Source organism: Erpetoichthys calabaricus, chromosome 1, assembly GCF_900747795.2.
Source record: "Erpetoichthys calabaricus chromosome 1, fErpCal1.3, whole genome shotgun sequence".
NCBI classification, from domain to species: Eukaryota; Metazoa; Chordata; class Cladistia; order Polypteriformes; family Polypteridae; genus Erpetoichthys; species Erpetoichthys calabaricus.
Genome location: NC_041394.2, coordinates 108,899,183 through 108,923,129, shown reverse-complemented (window position 1 = coordinate 108,923,129; position 23,947 = coordinate 108,899,183). Strand labels below are relative to the sequence as shown.

General features: G+C 36.9%; 1 protein-coding gene across 1 annotated transcript in view; it reads right to left on the bottom strand.

Moving 5' to 3' along the window:
* Window positions 1-17,903, bottom strand: part of LOC114648210 (sodium- and chloride-dependent GABA transporter 1-like) — a 61,266-nt gene extending 43,363 nt beyond the window's left edge. The window contains exons 1-3 of the mRNA XM_028797143.2: window positions 17,807-17,903; window positions 16,977-17,325; window positions 1,461-1,592 (exon numbers count right to left, since the gene is read on the bottom strand). Coding sequence (XP_028652976.1) covers window positions 1,461-1,592; window positions 16,977-17,205 — 361 coding nt within the window. The 5' untranslated portion in view covers window positions 17,206-17,325; window positions 17,807-17,903. The remainder of the gene's footprint in view (window positions 1-1,460; window positions 1,593-16,976; window positions 17,326-17,806) is intronic.
* Between the last annotated feature and the right edge of the window lie 6,044 nt (window positions 17,904-23,947).

The window sequence follows — 23,947 nt, the reverse complement described above, 5'->3', positions numbered from 1 at the left end:
GAATAATGGACAAAATAATAAATAAAAAATAAGCATAATAAATATAAATAGACAATATGTATTATTTCATAAAAAAAATGTAAAAATTAGCTTTAAAGCATAAATACAAAATAGGCATCAAAACAATAAAATGTGTATATTCTTCAATGCTTTTCTTTGACCTACTAATTTTTTTTTTATTTGAGTTTTGTGGGTGTGAAATTGAATGTGAAGTTAAACTTGTCTGTTTAGCTAATTTTGGATGATTTTTTTTAAATAACTTGGAAGTTTCAAACTCTGCCCTACATTCTACAGGCTATTTTAGCTAAACATGCATGATGCAGATATAAGAGACATTAAATCAGCATTTTACATGTGACTGACATCTTAATTTAATTCCAGAAATTAACAAATTATTATAAAATGACAAATCAACACATATACAATACAATTTGTGAAAGTCATCAATGCCAGTATAATGTACTGACCTGTCAATACAAATTGTGCAACATATTTTGTTTCATGTTAGTTCCAGCACAGTGAACTAAGGTGGTATGAACTGTGTTATGAAGATATGAAACTCTGAAATGAAAATATGTCTTATAGTTTTTAAAGGTGGCATATCAATAAGACACTGAATGTTTATGTAACTCTTGAGGCTCAACCTTAATTCTCATTTTTTGCATTATTATTTCTTAATGTTAAAAATACTGTTGCTTGAAAGTTACCAAAGAGCCACGCTTGCCTCACACCATATGCCAGCCAAAATAGGAAATGCCCTTTACTGTTCAGTCCCACCTCTAAGACAGGTTGCCATATGACAGTTGTGAGTGTGACAGTTTATTTATTACTTTTTACATTTGTCTATTTAAAATACTGTGAATCCAAAACTCTATAAATGTATTTTTTTTCATTTAGTACTGCAATAATACTTACCACTTAATGGAAAGACCTATACTATATAAAATTCATTATAAATGTGTTATTTGACTTCAGTAAAAGACATCATGAACATATCATTAAAACAGTTAAATGTACCCTTTAGTTTCATTTTAAAAGCTGCCATTAGTTAGGATGATGGCAGAGTGATGGGGTGTGAGGAAGTGAGGATTATCTCAAATGATTGGACCCCTCATTTTCTCAGGTTGGAGCTAAAGGGTTCACTGCTGAAGCAAGAGAAAAAAATCTTCGCCCTATCTTGATTACAATAAAATTTAAAGATATAACATCCAGCCATTTTTAAGTCTTCTGTGTGACAGCATTGAGCACACAGCAGTGTTTAAGCCTGGATTGGGTTGCAGGAAACAGCAGGGCTGTCTTTATGTTAACATGCATGTCTTTAGAATTTGGAAGGAAAACAGGGCCAACTCAGCCACTGGGCCAGTGTGCAAACTCCTTTTAGTTACATGCCTGAATTCAATTCTAGTGTCTTGTAATTCTGAGGCAGCATCATCAACCACTGCATCTCTATGAATTCTTACCTTTGAACATAGGAGCCAGCTTCCAGACCCCCAGGCCACCAACAGACGTGTACTGTCCTAGAGCTGTCTCAAGTAGGAAGAGTGGAATTCCAGCAAAAATCAGCGTCATGAAATAAGGAATCAAAAATGCACCTGTGAGAGGCAAGAAAATCTGCTTTGGTAAACCAGTAAAACAGAAAACCACACAGGCGTTAATTTCCAAAACTGATTTTTTACTTTACAGTAGAAATGCCTTTAAAGACTTCTCTGTATATTGTATGGATAGATATCACTTAATTTACAAAATTTTGTGTACATTTAATCATTGGTAAAATTACTATTGTGTACCTTTTGACTGCAAAACCTAGAGGAAAAAATAATAAAATCAAGACACTTATGCATACCCTGTTAAATGCAATACTGTGACTTTATTTGGAATTTTTCCTGAATTAAAGAAAATTCATCAGAGTTGATCGTTGTTATATTTTTATCGAGACTCCCTTTTGTTTTATGGATCTGTTGCTGTGAAGTGTCCTTCGGTTGCTAGAATCATGTCCATGGATATTGCTGCCATTATGTCACAGCTGCAACGCTTTATTGTATGAGCCGGTGCAGTCTGTGTCACTTTAGCGGCTTTCTGGTGTGGTTTGTGGTACTGGTTACAGAAAAGTGGAATTCTATATTGACCACGAGTTAGGGTTATGTACAGGTGTTTGGTATTAAGGATTATTGGCATTATCGGTTTTGACTATGGTTATGTTATTTAGTTATGATTTCAATTCTGTCTTTCTTCTAATTCTGAAGGAACTCTTCTTGCCTGTTTCTAGCCCAGCATAGAGTAAGGACCACCTTAAGAATGGCTGTAGTGCTATGCTTCTGGACCCAGAATAATGTTAGTTGAGTCATGTCCATGGATATTGCTGCCATTATGTCACAGCTGCAACGCTTTATTGTATGAGCCGGTGCAGTCTGTGTCACTTTAGCGGCTTTCTGGTGTGGTTTGTGGTACTGGTTACAGAAAAGTGGAATTCTATATTGACCACGAGTTAGGGTTATGTACAGGTGTTTGGTATTAAGGATTATTGGCATTATCGGTTTTGACTATGGTCATGTTATTTAGTTATGATTTCAATTCTGTCTTTCTTCTAATTCTGAAGGAACTCTTCTTGCCTGTTTCTAGCCCAGCATAGAGTAAGGACCACCTTAAGAATGGCTGTAGTGCCATGCTTCTGGACCCAGAATAATGTTAGTTGAGTCACAAATATAAAAAAATGTTGCATTTAAAAATGAAAACAAAACACAGAAAAGAAAGGGAGGACAGAGAGTACAAAGAGAACAACTGCTGCTCTTCTTGGCCTTACTACACAGATTGTTGTCCAGTCTGTCTATTTTGGTGAATTGTTCCTGATGCCCGCACTGCAGTTAAGCGATATCGTATCCCCTGAACCAGTGCAGGTTTTCCCTTTCTGTTGTGGGGCATCTTGGCAAAATGTCACACCTTCTTTGCAAAAACAATCATGGACTGGAATATAAATCAAATTGAAAAGTTAAAGAGTATTTAAAGTGAAAATTATATTAAATAGTATTTCACAGTTAATTGTAAGAACTATGCACTTGCATGTTTCTGGTCAATTTACATAAAACACTATTTGAAATCCCTACATATAGCCAAGACACTGTCAGCTGTGTGAAAGGGACCGAGGGATAAAGAAAAGACAACAAAAAGTGACATGGTTATCAATGAAGTGCAGGCGATAAGCGCAATTTATTTGGAAACATTACTAGTGTGGTGTCGGGTGAAATTATAATACACTATGTTGGAAAACAACAGCTGCTCGATTTTCTACATTTCCTTTCCCCGGCCAAAAAAACCAGAGCACTGAGGATAAGAGATAAATTTTAAAATGGTTCACAATGCACAATAATTGGAAAGAAGGAACCACTTAATTATTTTCATTTATCAAAGCTAAAGAGGTATTTAAACATTTACACAATTGAGATTGAAACTGAGTTGCAAAGTTCCCAGATGAGCTGTCCGTAAATAACTGGAGATACACAAGCTTGACCACAAAGATAGAATTCAGACTTGGGAAACTCTGTGGAAAATGAAATTCAATATTATAAATATAAAGTGTTACATATAGGAAAGAAAAATGTTAGAATAGATTACACAATGGCAGGTATGAATCCTGAAATTATACCATATAAGAAGGACTTAGAGGTCACTGTACACTCTTCACTTACTACATCCAGGCATTGTACAGAAACAATTAAGAAGGATGTTAGGTTATATAGCATGATTTTATGAAGAATTTCAAGTCTAGGGGGTTATACTTAGGTATATAATGCATTAGTGAGTGCAATAATTGTCTCCATAGAGCAATTAGGCTGATTCCAGTATTGCAAGGTATGAGATATGAGGAAAGACTGGAGGATTTGAAATATTTCAATTTAAGCAAACAGAAATTAAAAGGTGACCGTATATTTAAAATTAACAAGTAAATTAATGAGGAGTGGACTTGTTAATATAAAATGAGTTCCTTAACAAGAGCACAGATAGAAACCTATGGGTGGATTTTTCCAAAATGCTAGAAAAATTTCCTTCACACAGAGAACTCCAGGCACATGGAATAAGTTACTAAGAATTAATTTGATCATATTTTTGAGAAATTAGGTGAATGGTATTGATAAGTTTTGTTGGGCTAAATCACCAGTTCTTGTCAAAATTATTTGAATGTTTCAAAGAAATAGCAACACCTTTAGGCTTCTCTGCCTACACTAGGGCTATAGTTGCATCTAGTAGTTTGCATAAAGGGATTGACAGGTATTTATGTTAGTCATTTAATCTCTTTATGTCTAACTTTAACTTCAACTTTATTGTCATATGTTCTCCATACGATGAAAATCTTATTCTGCATGTCCTCCAGCAATAAACACAAATACACAGCAATCGACAAGAATACACAACAATAAACAAAAAACCAAACAGAAGTAAGACTGCATGTGCATATAAATAAATGATTCTGTGAAAGCCCGGCTGGTATGTGGTCTCAAGATGGACTTTTATCCTCCAGACACAAGCTAACCTGCAGTGCTGAGGGAAGGGGCAATGGATGGGTTTTATTTACAAGCCTGATGGCTTGTAAGGCTTAAGGGATAAAAATGTCTTTCAGTCTTGTTGTTCTAGCTGCTATGTTCTTATAGTGTCTCCCTGATGGTAACAGTATGAACAGTTCATGTTGTGGGTGGGTTGTGTCCTTTATAATGTTATGGGCCCTACTGAGAACTCTGGTGTTATAGATGTCCTCTCGTACATGGAATGCTATTCCAATGATATTTTGCCCAGATTTTACCATCTATGGTAGAGCCTTCCGGACCCATGCTGTACTTTTCCCAAATCAGAGTGTGATGGAGTAGGTGAGGAGATTTTCAATTGTGCATCTGTAGAAGTTACTGAGGATAGTGCTTTTCATACCAAACTCCCTCTGCCTTCTCAGAAAATACAAACGCTACCGGGCATTTCCCACCAGGTCTGTGATGTAGGTCCAAGTGAGATTCTCAGAGATGTTAATGCCAAGAAATTTAAATGTGGCCACTCTCTCCACCTCAGTCTCTCCAATGTAGAGTGCTAGGCACTGTCCTGTCTTCTTGTGTGGGCCAACAATCATATCCTTCATTTTGCTGATGTTAAAAGAGAGATTACTGTCCTGACACCACTTCACAAGGCCAGCCACCTCCCTCCTGTGCACTGACTCATCACCCCCAGAACGCAGTCCATTGACAGTGGTATCATCTGCAACTTTAATGATACTGGTGTCAAGCTAGGAAGTAACACAGTCATGAGTGAAGAACGTATACAGCATGGGACTCAAAACACATCCTTGTAGGATTCCTGTATTTATAGTTATTGTCTTAGAAATGTTGTTCTCCAGCCTGACTGACTTGGGTCTGCCTGTTAGAAAGTCTACGACCCAGTTGCAGAGAGTATGTGGCACACATAGAGTTGAGATCTTGGTGAGCTTAGCTGGTATCACAGTATTAAAAGCTAAGCTATAATTAGTAAACAGCAATCAGGCATAGCAGTCCTTGTTCTCCAGGTGTGTAAGAACTGTATGCAATGTTTTGCCTAGTGCAATGTCAACCTGTTTGGTCTATATTCAAACTGTAGGGGGTCCATTGCGTCGGGTATGAATGTCTGAATGTGAATTGTAATGTCTGAATGTGACTGGTAATGATTCTCTTGAAACAGTTCATTACTGTAGGAGTCAATGCAATGGGTCGTTAGTTATTCAGATAGTTAGCTTTGCCCTTTTTTGGCAGTGGAATAATGGTGGTTGTTTTGTAGCAGAAGGGAATTGTTGTTCGTATAAGGGAAAGATTAAATATGTCTTCCAGAACATCAGCAAGGGTTGAAGTGCACTCTTTGAGTGCATGTCCAGCGATGTTATCCTCCTCAGAGACTTTTCCACATCTGCAGATGATATTGTGAATGGGGGCGAGTAACCCTCTTTAACCCCTTCCTGCCTATTGGCTCAGTGTTGTGGACCTCCAAGTTGTCATAGAATTCATTGAATTCATCCAGTGAGAAATAGCTGTCAGTGGTCAGCCCTCTACTTCTGTCTCTGTAGCCTGTAATGTTTCCCAAACCCTGCCACATACTCTGTGGGTCAATGGTAATGTAGTGATCTTTCAATTTAAGTCTGTATTTCTTCTTGGCTTCTCTAATAGCTCTGCATTGATTGTATATTCCTTGGAGCGAGTATGAAGTGCTGAGCGGAATTAATCCATGGTTTATTGTTTGGATATGACCAGATGTGTTTGAGGGGCACAATAAAGTAATTATTTAGCTGGAAACTACTAAACTGTTTACCTACAGGTTAACATTGGCTTTCTCACTTATAGCAGCTGTCTTAAAAAGCATCCCACTGAGTACACTGAAAGCAGTCCTGAAGCTTCTGTTCAGATTCTTCTGTCCAGATTTTAACAATTTTCCTTTCAGTGGAAACTTGTTTGAGGAGCTGTCTATATGCCGAATAGAGGAATACATAGATGTGATCGGACTGTCCAAAGTGAGGGTGAGGTACAGACTTATATGCCACCTTCATATTACTATACATGTGATCCAGTGTGTTTTTTCAAAATGTAGGAAAAATAATGTGTTGTTCATATATTGGCATCACAGACCATAAGTTACAGTATCGGAGTGTTTGTTTTCTTGTGCATTTAAAACCTCATGCAATGTCTCCAGTGCTGCCATGGGGTTTGCATATGAAGGAATGTAAACAGACAATGAATGCAGCGGTAAACTCCCTTGTTAAATACAAATGTCTGCTTTTCAGCATTAGGTACTCAGCATCTCTCGAACAGTATTTACTGACAGTCCGCATGTCTGAGCACAATTGGTTTTTAATATAAGTACAAATTTCCCCACCTTTGAGTTTACCAGATGCTGCTGTGCGGTTCCTGCAATGAAAGGAGTGAATGTGGCAGGACAGCTGATTCCAATATATTTTCTTATAACCAGAATTTAGTGAAATTCAGTGTGCAGCAGTCTCTCATTTCTCACTAGGACATAATCCTGGCTCTGAGTTCATCCATTTTCAAGAGATCAAATGTTAACAAGCAGAAGACTGGGGAGAGGTGGTCTGCTAGCCCTAGCCTTCAGCTTATCATGTAACACACCACTCTTGCCTTGCTGCTGCTTGGGTGACTACTTTCTCCAGCTGCATTCTTCACTTGGCTCTGCTGCAAGCAGGCCCTACACACAAAAATTCTGGTGGAGGGAATAGTCCAGATCCGGCAAGTTAAGAATAATATCATCAGGTTGATGTTTACCAATCTCTAACAATGTTTCTTTGTCATATGTGATCAGTGCAGATGAGTTACATATGTCTAGAAACTTAAAAACAATAAGGAAGACAAAAAAGTAGGTTGTAGGAGGAGTACACAGACATCAGCCACAATGGATGCCATACATAAGTAAGATACATAAGTATCTTTTTCTATGTGTCATGTGCTTTGTGGGTGGTGCCACAAAAGTTGAGGCAACCTGCCATCATTGTTAAGGCTGAGGAAAATATGCAGTCCTTGGCAGTTCATTGAATTTACTGGCTTTGGTAAGTTTCTTTGTGATTTTGTTTTTGTGCCTGTGTGAATTAGTGGATTTTTCATCTCTGTGTTCTGTTTTTGATTTTTCTTTGGATTTGTGTGTTGGTACATTGTTTGTCTTAGCAACTGCTTTGGCCTTTTGTTTTCCTCAGAGCTTTAGCCACAGAGCATTTTAGTAAAAACAATGACTCAAAATGCCCACTGGCCATTAAATCCCTACTGTTCACTAAAAGGGAAAATGTAGAATCTTTATAAATAAGGAGATTCTACATTTTCTGTGAGTACCTGGGATTCGATGGCCAGTGGGCATTTTGAGTCATTGTTGGAACTTATTGTGCTTAGGAATCCTAAGTTCACATTTAATATTTTAAACTGTTTTGAGATTGTGGAAGCCGGCCCGGACATAGACAGGTGGACACGTTGACGTCACCCACAACACGTTTATTATACATATTTACACGAGTATCAAAAGTGCACCTCAACCCCAAAAGTCCCCAAAGTCCTGGCCAACACAATGCCTTACTTCTCTCTTCAGGCCGCCTCCTTGCCTCCTCCAGAGGCCTCGTCCTTCTTCTCACCCGACTCCAGCCCTGAATGAAGGGAGGTGGCTCCTTTTATGTTCCCCCGGATGTGCTCCAGTTGTGCTCTGGCAATCTTCCACCAACACACCCCAGTGTGACGGAAGTGCCGGCTGTATCCCCTGAAGCACTCCAGGTGTCCCTGCTCCTCTTCCCCCCAGCACTTCCTGGTATGGTGGAAGTGCTGAGGTCCAAGGCTCTCCAGGCATTGGGGTGCCCCCTGGTGGTGACCACGAGCCCCTACAGGGTTGAGCTTCAAAGCTCTGCACCCGTGGCCCCCACAGCAACCAGGGCGGTCGTCCCCTCATGGTCTGGAGGAGGTGGAAGCCCTCCTCCGGTCCTCTTGGGTGTCCCGGCTGGGTACCACCCCCAGCCACGTGCCACATGATACTAAGAATATCATCAAAGCATACCAAAGCATACTGTTCTAATAAATCACAAAATATATAATTTACAAAGGACTGAAACACTGCAAGAGAATTGGCTAAACTACAGGGCATGACACGGTATTCATAGTGGCCATTAGCAATATTAAATGCAGTTTTCCATTCATTAACCCCATTTATATGGATGAATTTATAAGTGCTAAGTAAATCTAGTTTTGTAAAGGCAGTAGATTCCTTAATCTTAAGTAGATCACTTAATTTAACAACAAGAAGATGAGAGGAAGAAGATAGTTATTTTTAATAGATGATTAAGAGATGATCTGTTTGAGCTCACTGGATTTTCTGTAACCTCTATGTCATATGGCCTGCTATGGCATAGTAGAAGTAAACACTCCAGCCATGAGTACAGAAAAACAACACAAAATCATGGAGGGTACTTAAGGTTTGCAATATAAAATGCCACTGAGGTGACATTATCATAGAAACATTTAAATTCAATGAGTGCACAAATAAGAAATATAATAAACATTTCAACAAAATACGAACCCTGACAGCACTAAGTCAAACTTATAATGCAAACTCAAAGCAACCTTGCTGTTGCTTTTGACAATCTCTTTTAGCTTTGTGTTTTTTGTACACATTGGTAAACACCCTGACCAAGCAAGTCCTTGTGAGCTCCACTATAACACCTTTGTTGATCCAGGGTTAGTAAAGGGTTTGGCAGGGATTTTAATCATATTTTTTCAAGTCTCCCTGTCACTTTCACAACCTTACTAGGCCTACCTAGAAGAATGTTTTGTGTTTCCAAAAAAAAAAAAAATACAGTAGAACCCCCAATTCAGCATTTTTATTCAGACAAAAAAAGAGTTAAATGCAGAAAAGTGTTAAATGAAGAAAACTGTCACTGATTCAATTAATACTGGTATGGTTTCATTGTATTTAAGGTTTTTTTAATTATTTTTTAATTGTATTATATCCTTATATTATTTCGCTTGTGTCCGTCCGTGTTCAATATAAACAACGGTTGCCACAACTACTATATTCCTCCACAACAATAGTGAGGAATCCGTATTCCTGGCAGAGTTTTGGTCTTAGGCTTATCTTCAAGTCTTCAGTTCTTCAATGTGACAAATTATCGACTGTGGAATTTGACTGTTTATTCAGTGTATACTTTGTTACTGACTGAAACTGCATTATCACACTACCATTTTACACCTCCTCTTTCCTTCACTTCAAGGTAAGCCTCCCACCTTTATTACTCACTGAAACTGCATTATGACACTACCATTTTACACCTCCTTTTTCCTTCACTTCAACGTAAGCCTACCAATAAAATGAAAAGGCACTTACAGCCTAGCTGTGACCAACAGAAATGGTCTGGCTGGCCTACATACTCACACCAGCGCACAGAAGTAGAAACATCTACATCACGTCAGACCAACCAGCACAGGGAAGATGCCTTAGAACAACAAACAAAACGTATGACAAACTACAGAGTGACATTATCCGAAGATCAGCGGCAGCAAGTCTTGCACGTAGACATTGAACGAAAAATGAATTATACACACAACCTTTCTGAAGAACAGAGGCAAACTTCCAGACAACAAAAAACATTATGATGGAAAAACTACAGGGATTCCATAACACTGACAACTCAAAACAAGATATTCCCTTTATATTACGGTGTAGGCAATTCCCCATTCATTTAGTATATTGTATGACTATCACCAAGTCACAACGACAAATGTTTAATAACGTTGGAGTTTATTTGCCAGGCTCTGTTTTTACCCATGGCCAGTTGTACACATTTTCCTGAGTTACATCAAAACCCTAGTTAAACGTACAGGTACTTGCAGGTTACACACAGGAGAATATTTTCGCTGACAATAACGTTTATGCAACAAATTGCGTTTTAAGACAACTGTTATACTGTAGATGTCGGTATACTACATTACCTGACGGCCACACTTCACACATACTGACTTACATGTGCCCTGCATTTCCCTTCTTATCCAATATGTTCTGTTAACCTGTTCATGTTACACTTTGTATTGTAAATATTCATGCTGTTCTGACTATAATAACATCCCATACTAATCATGTGACTATTCTAATATTGAGTCCTCTCACAAGTAACTACTTATTAAAATAATCTCCTTTTTTACTGTAATGTGTGATGTTCTTCTCTCCCTCATCATCATTTCATTAATGCTTTTATTCTTGTGAAATTTTTACAAGCACGATTTCCTAATTATATTATATTATATTATATTATATTATATTATATTATATTATATTATATTCTTGTTGTTCATGATCACCTCTCTTCCCGAGTAATCCAATTTATAAGCATTTTTCCCTCACAAGTAGTTACTCGGAACCCGAGCATTTTCGAACATAATCAAACATTTATGGTTTATGCGGCATCAGTCCCTACCTGCAAAGAGAAGCAGTTGGTGTTATTCTTTACCTTTTGTGTCTAAGAAAGCATTAAAGGATGCACCCATGAAGAAATTAGTGAAAATAACCATATAACTGAAAAAAGAGATCATTAAAAAACACAAAGATGGTGTTCGTTTGGCTGATCTGGCATGCCAATATGGCAAAGCAATGTCGACAATATGTACCATTCTTAAAGAGAAAGATAGATTCAAGAATGCTGATGTGGCAAAAGGTGTTAATGTGTTAACGAAACAAAGACCTAAAGCAATCGATGTTTAAAAGTTGTTGCTTGTGTGCATAAACCAGAAACAGTTAGCGGGTGATAGCATATCTGAGGCGGTTATATGTGAAAAAGCAAGGGAGCTGAATGCTGACCTCATTAAGAAAACCCCTGGAATGAGTGATTCAGAAGTGGAATCATTTAAATCAAGCAGGGGATGGTTTGAGAAATTTAAAAGAGAGTCATGAAAAAGGCTTTTATTGAAAGGACTATATGAAAAAGAAAGAAATACAAAATAAAGTACAGGACTTTATTATTGAGGAAAATAAAATATGAACCTACTTGTTGCAACAAGGAAGAAAAAAAATTATTTTAAATTGCACTGAAATGCAAACAGGGAATTCTCCGTCTGAGGTGAGCGTCGAAAGTCACGTGACATTAGAAACGTCATTAGCGGGAGTATTTTATACTTTGCGGTTTGTCTTTTGGCATTGCATAGAATGCCTAGGAATTGTGTGAAATATTAATCGTTTCATACTTTGACGTCCAACTTTCGGCATTCTATATATTGCCTAGGTATTCTATACAATGCCTGCATTTCATACATTGCCGGTAACATGTTATATGTGATGTTTGATATCTATAGGACAAAGTGGGGATTTTCCATTCTGCTATGCTTTAGTAGGCCTAGTTGCTTCTTTATCCATTTTCAAAAATCAATACATTTGTTTTTGATTCAAGCTTTTATGTGTTGATAGAAGAAGCCACAGCATGTTTCTAGATAATAGTAACCAATGTTTGTCAAGGTGATACTTACTGTATCTGTGAATGAATGTAAAAGGTGATCCCTGTGTCCCATTTGTGTGTATGCTATGGATTTCTGAACTGTTTAAGCACTCATCAATATATTTTATAGCTCCAACAATGACATCACCACTGCATCATCTTGTTGTTTGTTTATGTTGTGGATACCTCTATTATTACTAGTGACATGACTGAACTTCTCTGCTACACATAACATCACCTCAAATTTCCTAAAATGGTGGCACAGCAAGGACTTCATCCATGTATTGGACACTGCCTAAATAGAAACAAAAAACTTTGTAGTTTAGTAGGGAAAACAAGATGGTGAAAGACAATTTTTTTCTTTTATTAACCTTCAGATTTCATCTTTGTGTTTTCACCTTAGATGTTTTTCTACTTTTGACTTTCTCTGGTATTCTGACCCTTATTGTCCCTGATCTCATCTCTGTTCTGTCCTCCAATTTTGCACCTCCCTTAGCCTTACAGGAAAATAAAAGATACTTCCTAGAAAACTTAGTGCCAGTATCTTTTCCATGTTTTTATTGCTGGTTTGTCCCCTCATGTTCTCTTGTGTGCCAGTATAAATCTACCTCTAGCCTCCTTAATTTGATTACTGCCTGTTCTTCGTGACTCATCTTCTAATTGCTTAGCCTCCTCCAATCTCAATGAGACCATTACAGTACCTCTCTGTGCTACCCTAAACCAGAGTCTAGAAACAAGTGTTACCAACTGATCTCCTGAAAACACAAAGGGACCATGCAAACATTAAATGGTAGGCAAACCAGCCAAGCAGTGAAGTTCAGAACAAGAAGTATGAGATTGTGACTCAGCCCATTGTGTCACTGCTGTTTGAGTTATTAATATAAGAAACTTTTTATTCTAGTTTTTTTCTAATTTCGAACTTATCGCTGAAAAATATATATGATTCATCAAAATGTGAAATGCACACATCAGATAAAGAACATTTGCAGACAGTATTATAATTAATGTTAAGTCATATCAAAAAGCACATGTGAAATTTTTATAATTAAAAAAACAATTACAAATGTTAGCACTCAGAAATCATAATATTATTAGACAACACATGCAGAAATTATGTACTTTATCAATAAAAAGACAGAATCAACATAAAAACAAGTTACATTTTTACTTAGTTTGTCAGATTTAGCAGCTCCCCACTCTGCCTGTACACTCTTAAAAATAATGGTACCAGAGTTATTCTTCAGAACAGTACCATAGGGGAACCTTTTTTGTTCCCAAAAGACCAATTCACATGAAGGTTTCAGAAAGAACATTTATTTATTTAGATCCATGATAAGCTCCATACAGTAAATAATTGTGACTTGATGGTAACAGATCTGTGAAATCCCAATGGGTTCCTGATTTTAAAAGGACTCTTACAGCATACATCCAGGCTAAGTAACTCTGGCTAAGTCCAGGTTTTCTTAAACTGTTATGTCCTGCTAGGTAGCCGATCATTAACAATTTTAGTTTTTTTCCTTCTTTCTACAATTAGGAACTTCTTCAAAGCACAAAAAACCGAACTCGTATGCCAAGAACCCAGAATGAAATGAGGCTTTGTCAAGCAAAGGTGCAACAATGAAACAACCCAGTAAAAAACCATGAAGTGCCATTAAAAAACATTCTTTTTTAGAGTGTACTGGGATTGATGATCTTATTTTATATTGAATGTCACCAATGAATTTATAGTAAAGAAGTCAGAAAAATGTAGCCACACAATCCACAAAATTGTGTCTACTAGAATTTCTCAGAAATATTTAAAATTTGTTATGACTGGGTTAAATCTTGTCCTGTCACAAGTAAATATATTATAAAAAAAGACAACTGAAATTATTAAAATACTTATGGAATTAATAATAATCATAATAATATACTGTCAGGCACATGTGATTAGGAGGCATCCTCATGGCTCTATGTAGGTAAGCACCACCTGGAGCAGAGAGGGACTGCTTTTGTTAGCACAATTTCTCTTTCCATTCACAGTTTACGGTAACCTTGAATGGAAGGCGAGTGACATCACTTCTGGGTCCATGTAAATTAGGACCTCTCCTCTTCCGGGAATCAGTGATGCAAAACCAATCGGGACTGGAAAGAGGCTGTCATTTTTTTGACTAACCATGACTGAGCAGGGTCACTTAGAAGCACTACATTCTTTATTTGTTTTACCACCCTCGAGTGTTGTTTATTTTGGCTAGATTTTTCCCTCACTACCCCTGGATTAAACGGGGGATCTGCAGGTTCCCCAACTTTTCTTTGTGACTCAAGTCTGTTAATATCACAGTATATTATGATAGCTTTTAAAACTATTTTGTATTTAAGTTTCATGCAGCATCCAAGTAGGCAAATAAATGTTACAGTATACAGATAAGATGCTTCAGTTGTACTGCAGGTGCAGCTTTCTAAAAAACAAGCATTCGACCATAATTCTAAATGAGAGGAGCAACTATTGATTTATCATTTAGAAATGTAAAACAGATGTCCATCTTTTTTTTTATAATACTATGAAATATGCAACATGAATAGGATTGCTGGAATATATGATCATCAGGCTATAAATGTGATGTTTCCTGGAAGATTTTCTATAGGTGTCACCACCTGCTGGGCTCCTACCTGCAAAGAGAAGCAGTTGGTCTTATTCTTTAACTTTGTGTCTAATTTGGTTGCTCAGCTTTCATCCTTATTACTGTGCCATGTCCTTTGTAGTAACGAAAGGAAAACCTCCAATAGCTATCTTACAATATACTATTCTGCCTATTATATTCACCTAACACTAGCCATGTCCCTGTCATTGAGTTATAGTGTATATTAAGGTTCGTGATGCCCATTTCAAAGAGCATGTTGTAAATCAAGGTGTTTTAGATTCATCCATCCATCCATTTTCCAACCCGCTGAATCCGAACACAGGGTCACGGGGGTCTGCTGGAGCCAATCCCAGCCAACACAGGGCACAAGGCAGGGAACCAATCCTGGGCAGGGTGCCAACCCACCGCAGGTGTTTTAGATTGATTTATTTATTAGTTAATTTAATGGTTTTAAATACAGTATTTTTCCAGTGGCTTTTACATATTTCATCGCACATGAGTGCATATGACAGCTGAAGTAATTCCTGTCGGTGCAGTAATTATCAAGCTTTAGCTTTGTTGTGTGCAGCAGAGTGTTACAAGGATATAAAGGGTGAAGAGGTAAGTGCTTAGTCAGAAACAACAAGAACAAAAACCATGAAACAAGAATGGAAGAGCGATCACTTGTTAGAAGGAGAGGTATTCAATGGTAAAGTGAGAGGACAAGACGTGTAGCATCAGCTCTGTAGTGCTACTGAAATGGAGCAGGACTGATGGCTGGTGCAGAGGTTCCAAGGTGCAGCTATGATTAAATCTGCTGACATGTAACAAGCAGATGAAAGTGGAGAGAAGCCACAGGAACCTTCATTCAAAGACTGGAGCTTCCATAGTATAGAGTCATCTGCTGTAGGCCAGGGTGCCATGGTGAGCTCCGGTGACCGTTTGTGATGCACTGATTGAGGTGGCAGACAGGGATGCGACAGGTTCTGGGTCATTGTTAGCTTCAGCATTTTAACATATGTGTTAGATGTAAAATTGAATGATCACCCGTAAAGTGTCTGTCCAGTCAACAAGTGTGCCGAGAAGTGTAACATGTTCCCCGTGCAGTTTTCGTAATGTCGTATGGATTTTTAGACGGTGGAGGATCTGGGATCTCAAAGATCAGGGCTGGAAGCCTAAATAAATTAGATGAGTAGGGGGAGGCTTTTCAAAGATCAGGGCTGGACAAAGGGTAAATACCCCTAACAACACCACTGGGCAGGCTATGTGAAAAGAGACCCATGATGACATCCAGATGAGGGCAATACTTCATTGAAGGATTGTTTTGGATTTAAAATTTATTTATAGGGATTATTTATTATTATTTTTTATTTATGGAGCCCTCAAAGTCCATTTTTAAGGACATGATTTTAAAGAAGACTTATTTATTGAATTAATTTATTCACTGTTGCACTTTTACAATTTTAATTCTTTGTTGTTCAATAAACTTCTGCTACACATTTGAACTGAAAGAATTGCCTGTCTCCTCATTCATCCTGGTGAATCTTAGTTCATGACGACTGATGTCTAGGTAGCGGTCAGTGTCCCTTTCTGGAGTGCAATGGGGCATTACAGAGCACCCTGACATAAACTAATTCCTTACCAGGCATTCCCCCTGATACTTTGTACATGCAAGTATGTCTGTACAGTCTGATAATTTCCATGTTGAGATTAAACATTGTCTTTAAACCAGGAATTTGCAATATATTTTGTGTGCCTACACCATATCTGTCCTTTCCAAGCCTCAGTGATGGCTCATCATTTCAGATGTGTTGCAATTCCCAATCCTTCATACATTTTCTCACCTGTGTTTCTACTATTCTCTGTATTATTACTCAAAAAGCAAAATTATTTTCTGAAAGGGTTGCACTTTCTAGTGAAGATCTGTGCTTTTTTGTAATAATGTGGGGCGGTGTGGTGGCTCTGAGGCTAAGGATCTGCACTGGTATCCAGAAGGTTGCTGGTTCGAGTCTCCGTCACTGCCAAAAGAGATCCTACTCTTCTGGGCCCTTGAGCAAGATCCTTAACCTGTAATTGCTCCAGGGGTGCTGTACAATGGCTGTCCCTGTGCTCTGACCCCAAGGGGTATGCGAAAACTAACAAATTCCTAATACAAGAAATTGTATAAGGCGAAATAAAGAACCAAAAAAAAAAAAATCTTTTGCGATACAATACTTGAGTTTTGTGAAGGTCATTACTGTTTTTTTTTTAATAGGTCTGCAGTCAAAACCTTCCGCCATAAACATAAGTATCTATTTCCAGCTTTACAGTATTTCTGTTTTCAGGTTGATTTTTAATGTAATCAATGTATACTTTAAACTATTAGAAGAATAAAAAATTAATAATTATATATATATATTTTCCATCATCAAGCTTACCTCCCCCATTTTTGCCACAGAGGTACGGAAACCTCCAAACATTTCCCAATCCAATGGCATAACCAACACAAGAAAGCAGGAAATCGAACTTGCCCTTCCAAGTCCCTCGTTCAGGAAGGGTGTCTTTTGGCTTTTCAGGATTGTCAAGGTCTATATCCTCAAATGGTATAGCTTGCTTATCCTCACTTGGAGAGCTGATCTCCACAGAACTTTGCCCTGTCTTTCCCATGACGTTGTTTTGTGCTTCTAAATCCACACATTCGCCATCCACTGAAGCATAAAGAGCCTTTTTAAGAAGTCTAATTAAGATAGTTCAGTTTTTCAATTATAATATCCAACGCTATCAAACCTGTAAATTAAAGAAAAAATGCCTTATGTTAAAAAGAATCAGGACAACTGTATGTTGTGAACAAATTTATTTTATTACACTATAGCTAAGCATTTTATCAGTTTGCTAATGATATAATTACTGGAAAGAAGCAATTACTTGCTGTCTTGGATAGTTTCCAGTTGTATTAAATTCATCCCTTATCAGAAATTCCCAAATGACTTCATGAACTTTTTAGGTGAGTCATTCCTAATGTAATTGTATCACTGTGTACTGTTTGCGAGCATTTTAAGTTAATTCTATTCATCTATCCAATTTAAGAATATTATTATATCAAAATGTATATCAATTATTGATTATTTTTAAAACAATTTACAATTATGTCAGTAAAACATTTGACTGTAATAATGAAAATAAATAAATATGTATTGCAATATTTATTATTATTAAATTTAAATAACATTTATTAACAGAATTGCTTTGAAGTTAATTAAATACTTACAAGCTTGGTCAAAGGAAAAAAAAATTCACTGCAGCCTTCTGTTAGAAATTAGAATGAAAGTTCCTAAATAAAGGAAATGAGTGTCCAGAAACAAGAGTGAGAGATATGACTTTACATTAAGTCGAGTGATGAGTATTTACTTTCAAGCAAACCAACTCCGTGCCCTGTGGTGCTATCCATAATATTGAGTTATCTGTAATAAGGTTTGAGTTCTTGTCTGAACAAATTATCAGTGAGCATAAGTGAGGAGCAAAACCATCTAAAGAAGATCAATGAAACAAGAAGTGAAACCATTAATATAGTTTTCATGTTACATAAGCTTTCTTTTTTTACCTAGCTATCTTAGTGAATAAATTATTGAGACATTTCATAAAACTTGCATCATTTGTCAGGTAAAAATATTTTCTGCAATTTATATAAGTGATCTGAATATAACCATAAGATTATCATTTATGGAAGTATCAAAAGGCATCACTAAATAAACCAAAAGAGTAAATGCTTCTAATAGCAGAAATGGTCATTTTAAACCTCTTATGGCACTATAAAAGTCATCCATGCATACTTAAACCAGTTCAGGGCTATGGAAGCCAAAGCCATCCAGCATGGGCTACAATGAAAGACACCAACCCCACACAGAACATTAGTCCATTGCAAAGCACTCTCACACAGGTCGAATACAGAGTCACAGATTTACCTAACATGTATATCTTTGAAATGTGTGGCACATACCCAGAGAAAAACCCACTAATATACAGTGATAATGTGCAAACTCTACACAGACAGTTACTGGGCTGAGATATGAACACAGGACTCCTAAATCTGCACCCACTGTAATATCCAAGTTAAATTCTGCACATGTACATTGAAAATTCTTTTTCAGAGACTCTCAAAACAATTTTTTTTTTAAAAAAGGATGACATTTTTGCTATGTTGTTAAAGTAGAAATTAGGTAGTGCAATTAGATAGCAGTCCTTTTTTTTAATATTTATGTGTTTTTAGTAACTCTGCAGTTTTTTATTTTACTAACAGCTCAGGCACTAAATGTTTAGGCATTCAAACAACCTGAGAAGCAGCTTTTTTTTTGGATTGGAGACCTTAAGGAACCTTGCCGCAACCCAACTACATTCCCAACTGTTTTTTTCATATCATGAAACAATCATTTGCATTTTAGGCCTAAGGACAGTTTGCTATATACATCATGGAAAATAAGTCATCACTTACAATCAATGAAGTCATTTTCATGACTTTCAAACATACAGTGCAGAGGTTTTAAATTTCAAATAATTAATGTGACCATGAAGAAAAATAACCCTACTTTCTTGAGTCATGAATACAATGCAGGTGCAAATAGTCTATTTTGGATTTGTTTTACTTTTGTAGTACTTAAATGCTTTTCTGTCATGTGACTCAATTATAGATGGTGTCACAAAAGAACTTTTGACTTGTTAGCATTATGTGATTTTGAATCACAAAAGAAAATACATCTTCAGAGGTCTTGTAAAACAGTAGGACTGTTTTGATCTGAAAACTAGAGTAGAGATTCATCACAACATCAAGATTAATATAATTTACAATGACAGCAACTAGATTCATCACAAAAAAAAGGTGGACAACTTTGCTTTTATGAAACAATCAACGTTATTAAAATGATTTCTTAATATGAAACCATGACTCTTTTGCCTTTCAAAGCATGTTACGTGAGTTTTCACTAAATACATTAGAACACTTTAAAAATCTGGGAATGTTCATTACTATGAAACATAAAGATTTCTTTAAATGCAATTTTGGTAATATGATGGAAAATATCAAACAGGAAGTTAATAGATGGCCTTTCCTCCACCTTACTTTAACTGGGAAAATCACAAATGGCAAAAATAGTGTCCTCCAAAATCTCTCATAACTCTTTCAAGTGAAAATAAACACAATTATAATATTATTTGTCTGGATCTCTAAAGGGCCAGTGGTATAGACATGGCACTGCCTAACATTAAGTTCTGTTAATAAGCTGGAAATATTTGTTCAATTAAAAAAATTGGAAAGGGCAGAAGTTCACACTTCTGCAAAAAGATTTTAAAATATAAATAAAAGTAAAATATAAATAAAACTAAATGATGCAAAATATTCCAGATGGCGCAAAACATTCAAACACGAGTGAAAATCATGACAGCAACCAATTTCTTGATTAGAAGCCAATTTTGCCCTAAAACTACATTCATGATGAGATATTGGAAAATCAGAAGGTTCTGGGGTCCAGAGGTAATTAGTACAGAATCCTGAGGATTTTTTGTCCTCTGTTCTTTCTAAATGTTTCGTTTAACATCTGCTTCAAGATAAACACTGACGTGCGCAAATGTGCTGAATAAGGTTGCTAGCCATTAGATACCTGCTTCATTGTTAAGTGGCTACAGTTTATAGAGTAAGCAGTAAGTATCTTTTAAATCTTACAGTGAAACAAAATTCATTCATAGATAGATAGATAAATAGACTTTATTTGTCCTAAATAACATCTATTCTTACACTATAAAAATCAAAACAAGCCATTTAATTCAATATTCTATGTAATCTACGACAAAGATTAACTTCAGATGAAGAAAGTGATTTGAAAAAAAAATTCTTCCCCATTGTGGCACAATGTGACCAGAGTTGTCTACCCTTGATGTAAACAATGGCTAATTTCCATAATTTAAATTTTGGTTTGAATTTATTGACATGGTCTCACAGTAAATGACATTCTTATTTATATGCTTCCTGCTGACTTGTGACAGTAGTATAATACCAATAAAACACTACACATTAAAAGCAGCTTCAGAGAAATTATATGAGAAACACTTCCACAGTTGTCAGTGGGGCTAACTGTTGTGTACCCTTATGATCTATGGATAAAAATGTCAGTGATAATTGTCCCCTACTATTTTGTGATTGTGCAGGATGACTGAAGACCTTAATAATGCTATTTGTGTGATGGGCAATATATGTACTGAACAGAACGGAGCTGTTGCTGTGCTGAAAAAAACTGAACCTGGTAAAGGGGATTTAATTTTCTAATTTCAGATAATATAAAACTGGGTGGTACAATGGCACAGTGGTCATGTCTGCTGCGTCGCAATAAAAAAGCCTAGAGTTTGCGTCCTGTGCTTTCGCTGTATGGATTGTGTATGCATGGGTTTCCTGCGAGTGCTCCTGTTTGCGCCCACAGTCCAAAGACATGCTGATTAGGTGGATTGGTGATATTAAATTGGCCCTACTGTGTAGTTGGGTGAGTGATGTGTGATGGACTGGTGCCCTGTTCAGGGTTTGTTCTTGCTTTGGGCCTTATGCTGACTGGAATAGGCTCCTGCACCCCCCATGACCCAACAACACCTTCCCACAGGCTTGACATGGATTTGGATTCTTTTAGGTGAATAAACGTTTTCTTGCAAATAGTGTGATATAAACTTTGAAAAACACACCTTTGGTTTTACTCCAAATATTGCTGTTAAGATCTTTAGGAATAATTTTAAATCCAAGGCTGATGAGATATACCAATATTTTTACCAAAAAGGTTTAAGTGCACGACATTCCCAAAACATGTGATGTGGACGCATGATGACAACACTTACACCCTGGGTATACTTTAGACAATTTTAGATGAGATATTAACTATGTGATCAATTAATATTTTCTAGCTAAATTATGTCCTGCTTAGCACATATTGAACTACAATAGAATGTATTTTATAAATGGCTGAATTCCATTACTTTTCTGAAATTTAAATCTAAGACTCCTTTTCCCTCATTTCTTAAGATCATTACAGTGTAACCTGTTTGGAATTGTTCGATATAATCTGGAGGTACTGTCTGAATCTTCATCCACAAAGGCTAGCATCACCTTAGATAGATAGATAGATAGATAGATAGATAGATAGATAGATAGATAGATAGATAGATAGATAGATAGATAGATAGATAGATAGATAGATAGATAGATAGATAGATAGATAGATAGATAGATAGATAGATAGATAGATAGATACTTTATTAATCCCAAGGGGAAATTCGCATACTCCAGCAGCAGCATACTGATAAAGAAAATATTACATTAAAGAGTGATAACAATGCAGGTATACAGACAGACAATAACTTTGAATAATGTTAACGTTTACCCACCCCCCCACCCCCCCCTCCCGGGTGGTATTGAAGTGTCGCATAGTGTGGAGGAGGAACGATCTCCTCAGTCTGTCAGTAGAGCAGGAAAGTTACAGCAGTCTGTCGCTGAAGCTGCTCCTCTGTCTGGAGATGATACTGTTTAGTGGATGCAGTGGATTCTCCATGATTAACAGGAGCCTGCTCAGTGCCCATCGTTCTGCCACAGATGTCAAACTGTCCAGCTCCATGCCTACAATAGAGCCTGCCTTCCTCACCAGTTTGTCCAGGTGTGAGGCGTCCCTCTTCTTTATGCTGACTCCCCAGCACACCACCGCATAGAAGAGGGCGCTCGCCACAACCGTTTGATAGAACATCTGTAGCATCTTATTGCAGATGTTGAAGGATGCAAGCCTTCTAGGGAAGTATAGTCGGCTCTGTCCTTTCTTACACATAGCATTAATATTGGCAGTCCAGTCCAATTTATCATCCAGCTGCACTCCCAGATATTTATAGGTCTACACCCTCTGCACACAGTCAACTCTGATGATCACGGGGTCCATGAGGGGCCTGGATCTCCTAAAATCCACCACCATCTCGTTGGTTTTGCTGGTGTTCAGGTGTAGGTGGTTTGAGTCGCACCATTTAACAAAGTCCTTGATTAGGTCCCTATACTCCTTAGTAATAGATATGAGTCAAAGATGACCAATCTGGGTAGTTTGCTTTAAATGAAGTTTCAGTCTGTCACTGGAAGACAAAATTTGCATCAAAAGATGCAAAAATCCAATAATGATCAATACAGAACTCTCTAAATGTTACAATCCCTGGTGTATTGCAATAGTTGAATAGGTTAAAGAAGGTGAAAATGGGTGATTATCATGTACAGTATAGGGGCATTTAGTCAATGGTGATCCACTGGATTGCTGGTATATTTACGGTAACTAGTGTTGATTGGATCAAAACATATAAAGAAGTTTTAGAACAAGAGTACTTTTCTATTGCTAACCAAGATGACATGACCCTCGTTGATATGACTACTAATGGATAGTTACTTTTGATCTTGCCTGTCTCAGTACTTTTGACTTGAATGTTTTACTGTATACAGTATTCCATTGCACTATTGCAGTGTTTCTCGAGTTCAGTCCTGAGGACTTAATGTGGTTGGTGGTTTCTGTTCTACCGGTTACACAATCGGTGAGTCATTTTCCATCTAATTGATCTCATTGTTTAATTAGTTAGTCCTTTTTTGACTTTCTCTTTTTCTGCACTCTGTAAAGCACAGTACTTACTGTAAGATTTACATTTATAAAAGATTTAGAAATACCTTATTTTTGTTCTGTCCTGGCTTTAGATGTTTTACCCTCTTTTGACATCTTGTTTCATTTCACCTTTTTTCTGTGAATTTAGTTCCTTAATTAAATCATGATAATTAGAGCTATCGAAAGATGCATAATAACAAAGCCAAATGATATCGAATGCTATAAGTCGTCAGTTACTTCAGTGTCAAATGTGTTAGCTTGGTTACTTGGATATCATGGCATACACAGACAGAACATTTGAAAAAAATTGAATGAAAATCACAATGAAAAAATTGTTCCATTAAATCAGGAGTCCACTTAAAAGGAGAAGTTGGTTGGGATGAAAACTTCTAGCCACAGTGCAACCCTAAGGTTGATCTTGACAACCACTGTGTTCCTGTATTAGTTTTTACTATTTTAGCTGTTATACTATAGACATAAGTTAATCTAATATGACTTCAAGAATTTTTAAGTTAATGAAAGATGAACACATCAACGAGTATGTACAAATCACTGATTCATTGGGAAAATGCTCACAATTTTGAATGGGGCAATGATGTGTCATTACTGTATGATGCAGGTTACCAAAATCATCCATGTAAACCAAGCAGTTGTGAAATAAAATTTATTGAGAAAAGTAGATTTTTAAAGTAGAACAATCTCTGATAATGTTCATTTGTTTAATGCTTGACTTTACTGCTTTCAGTGACAACTATTTCTGT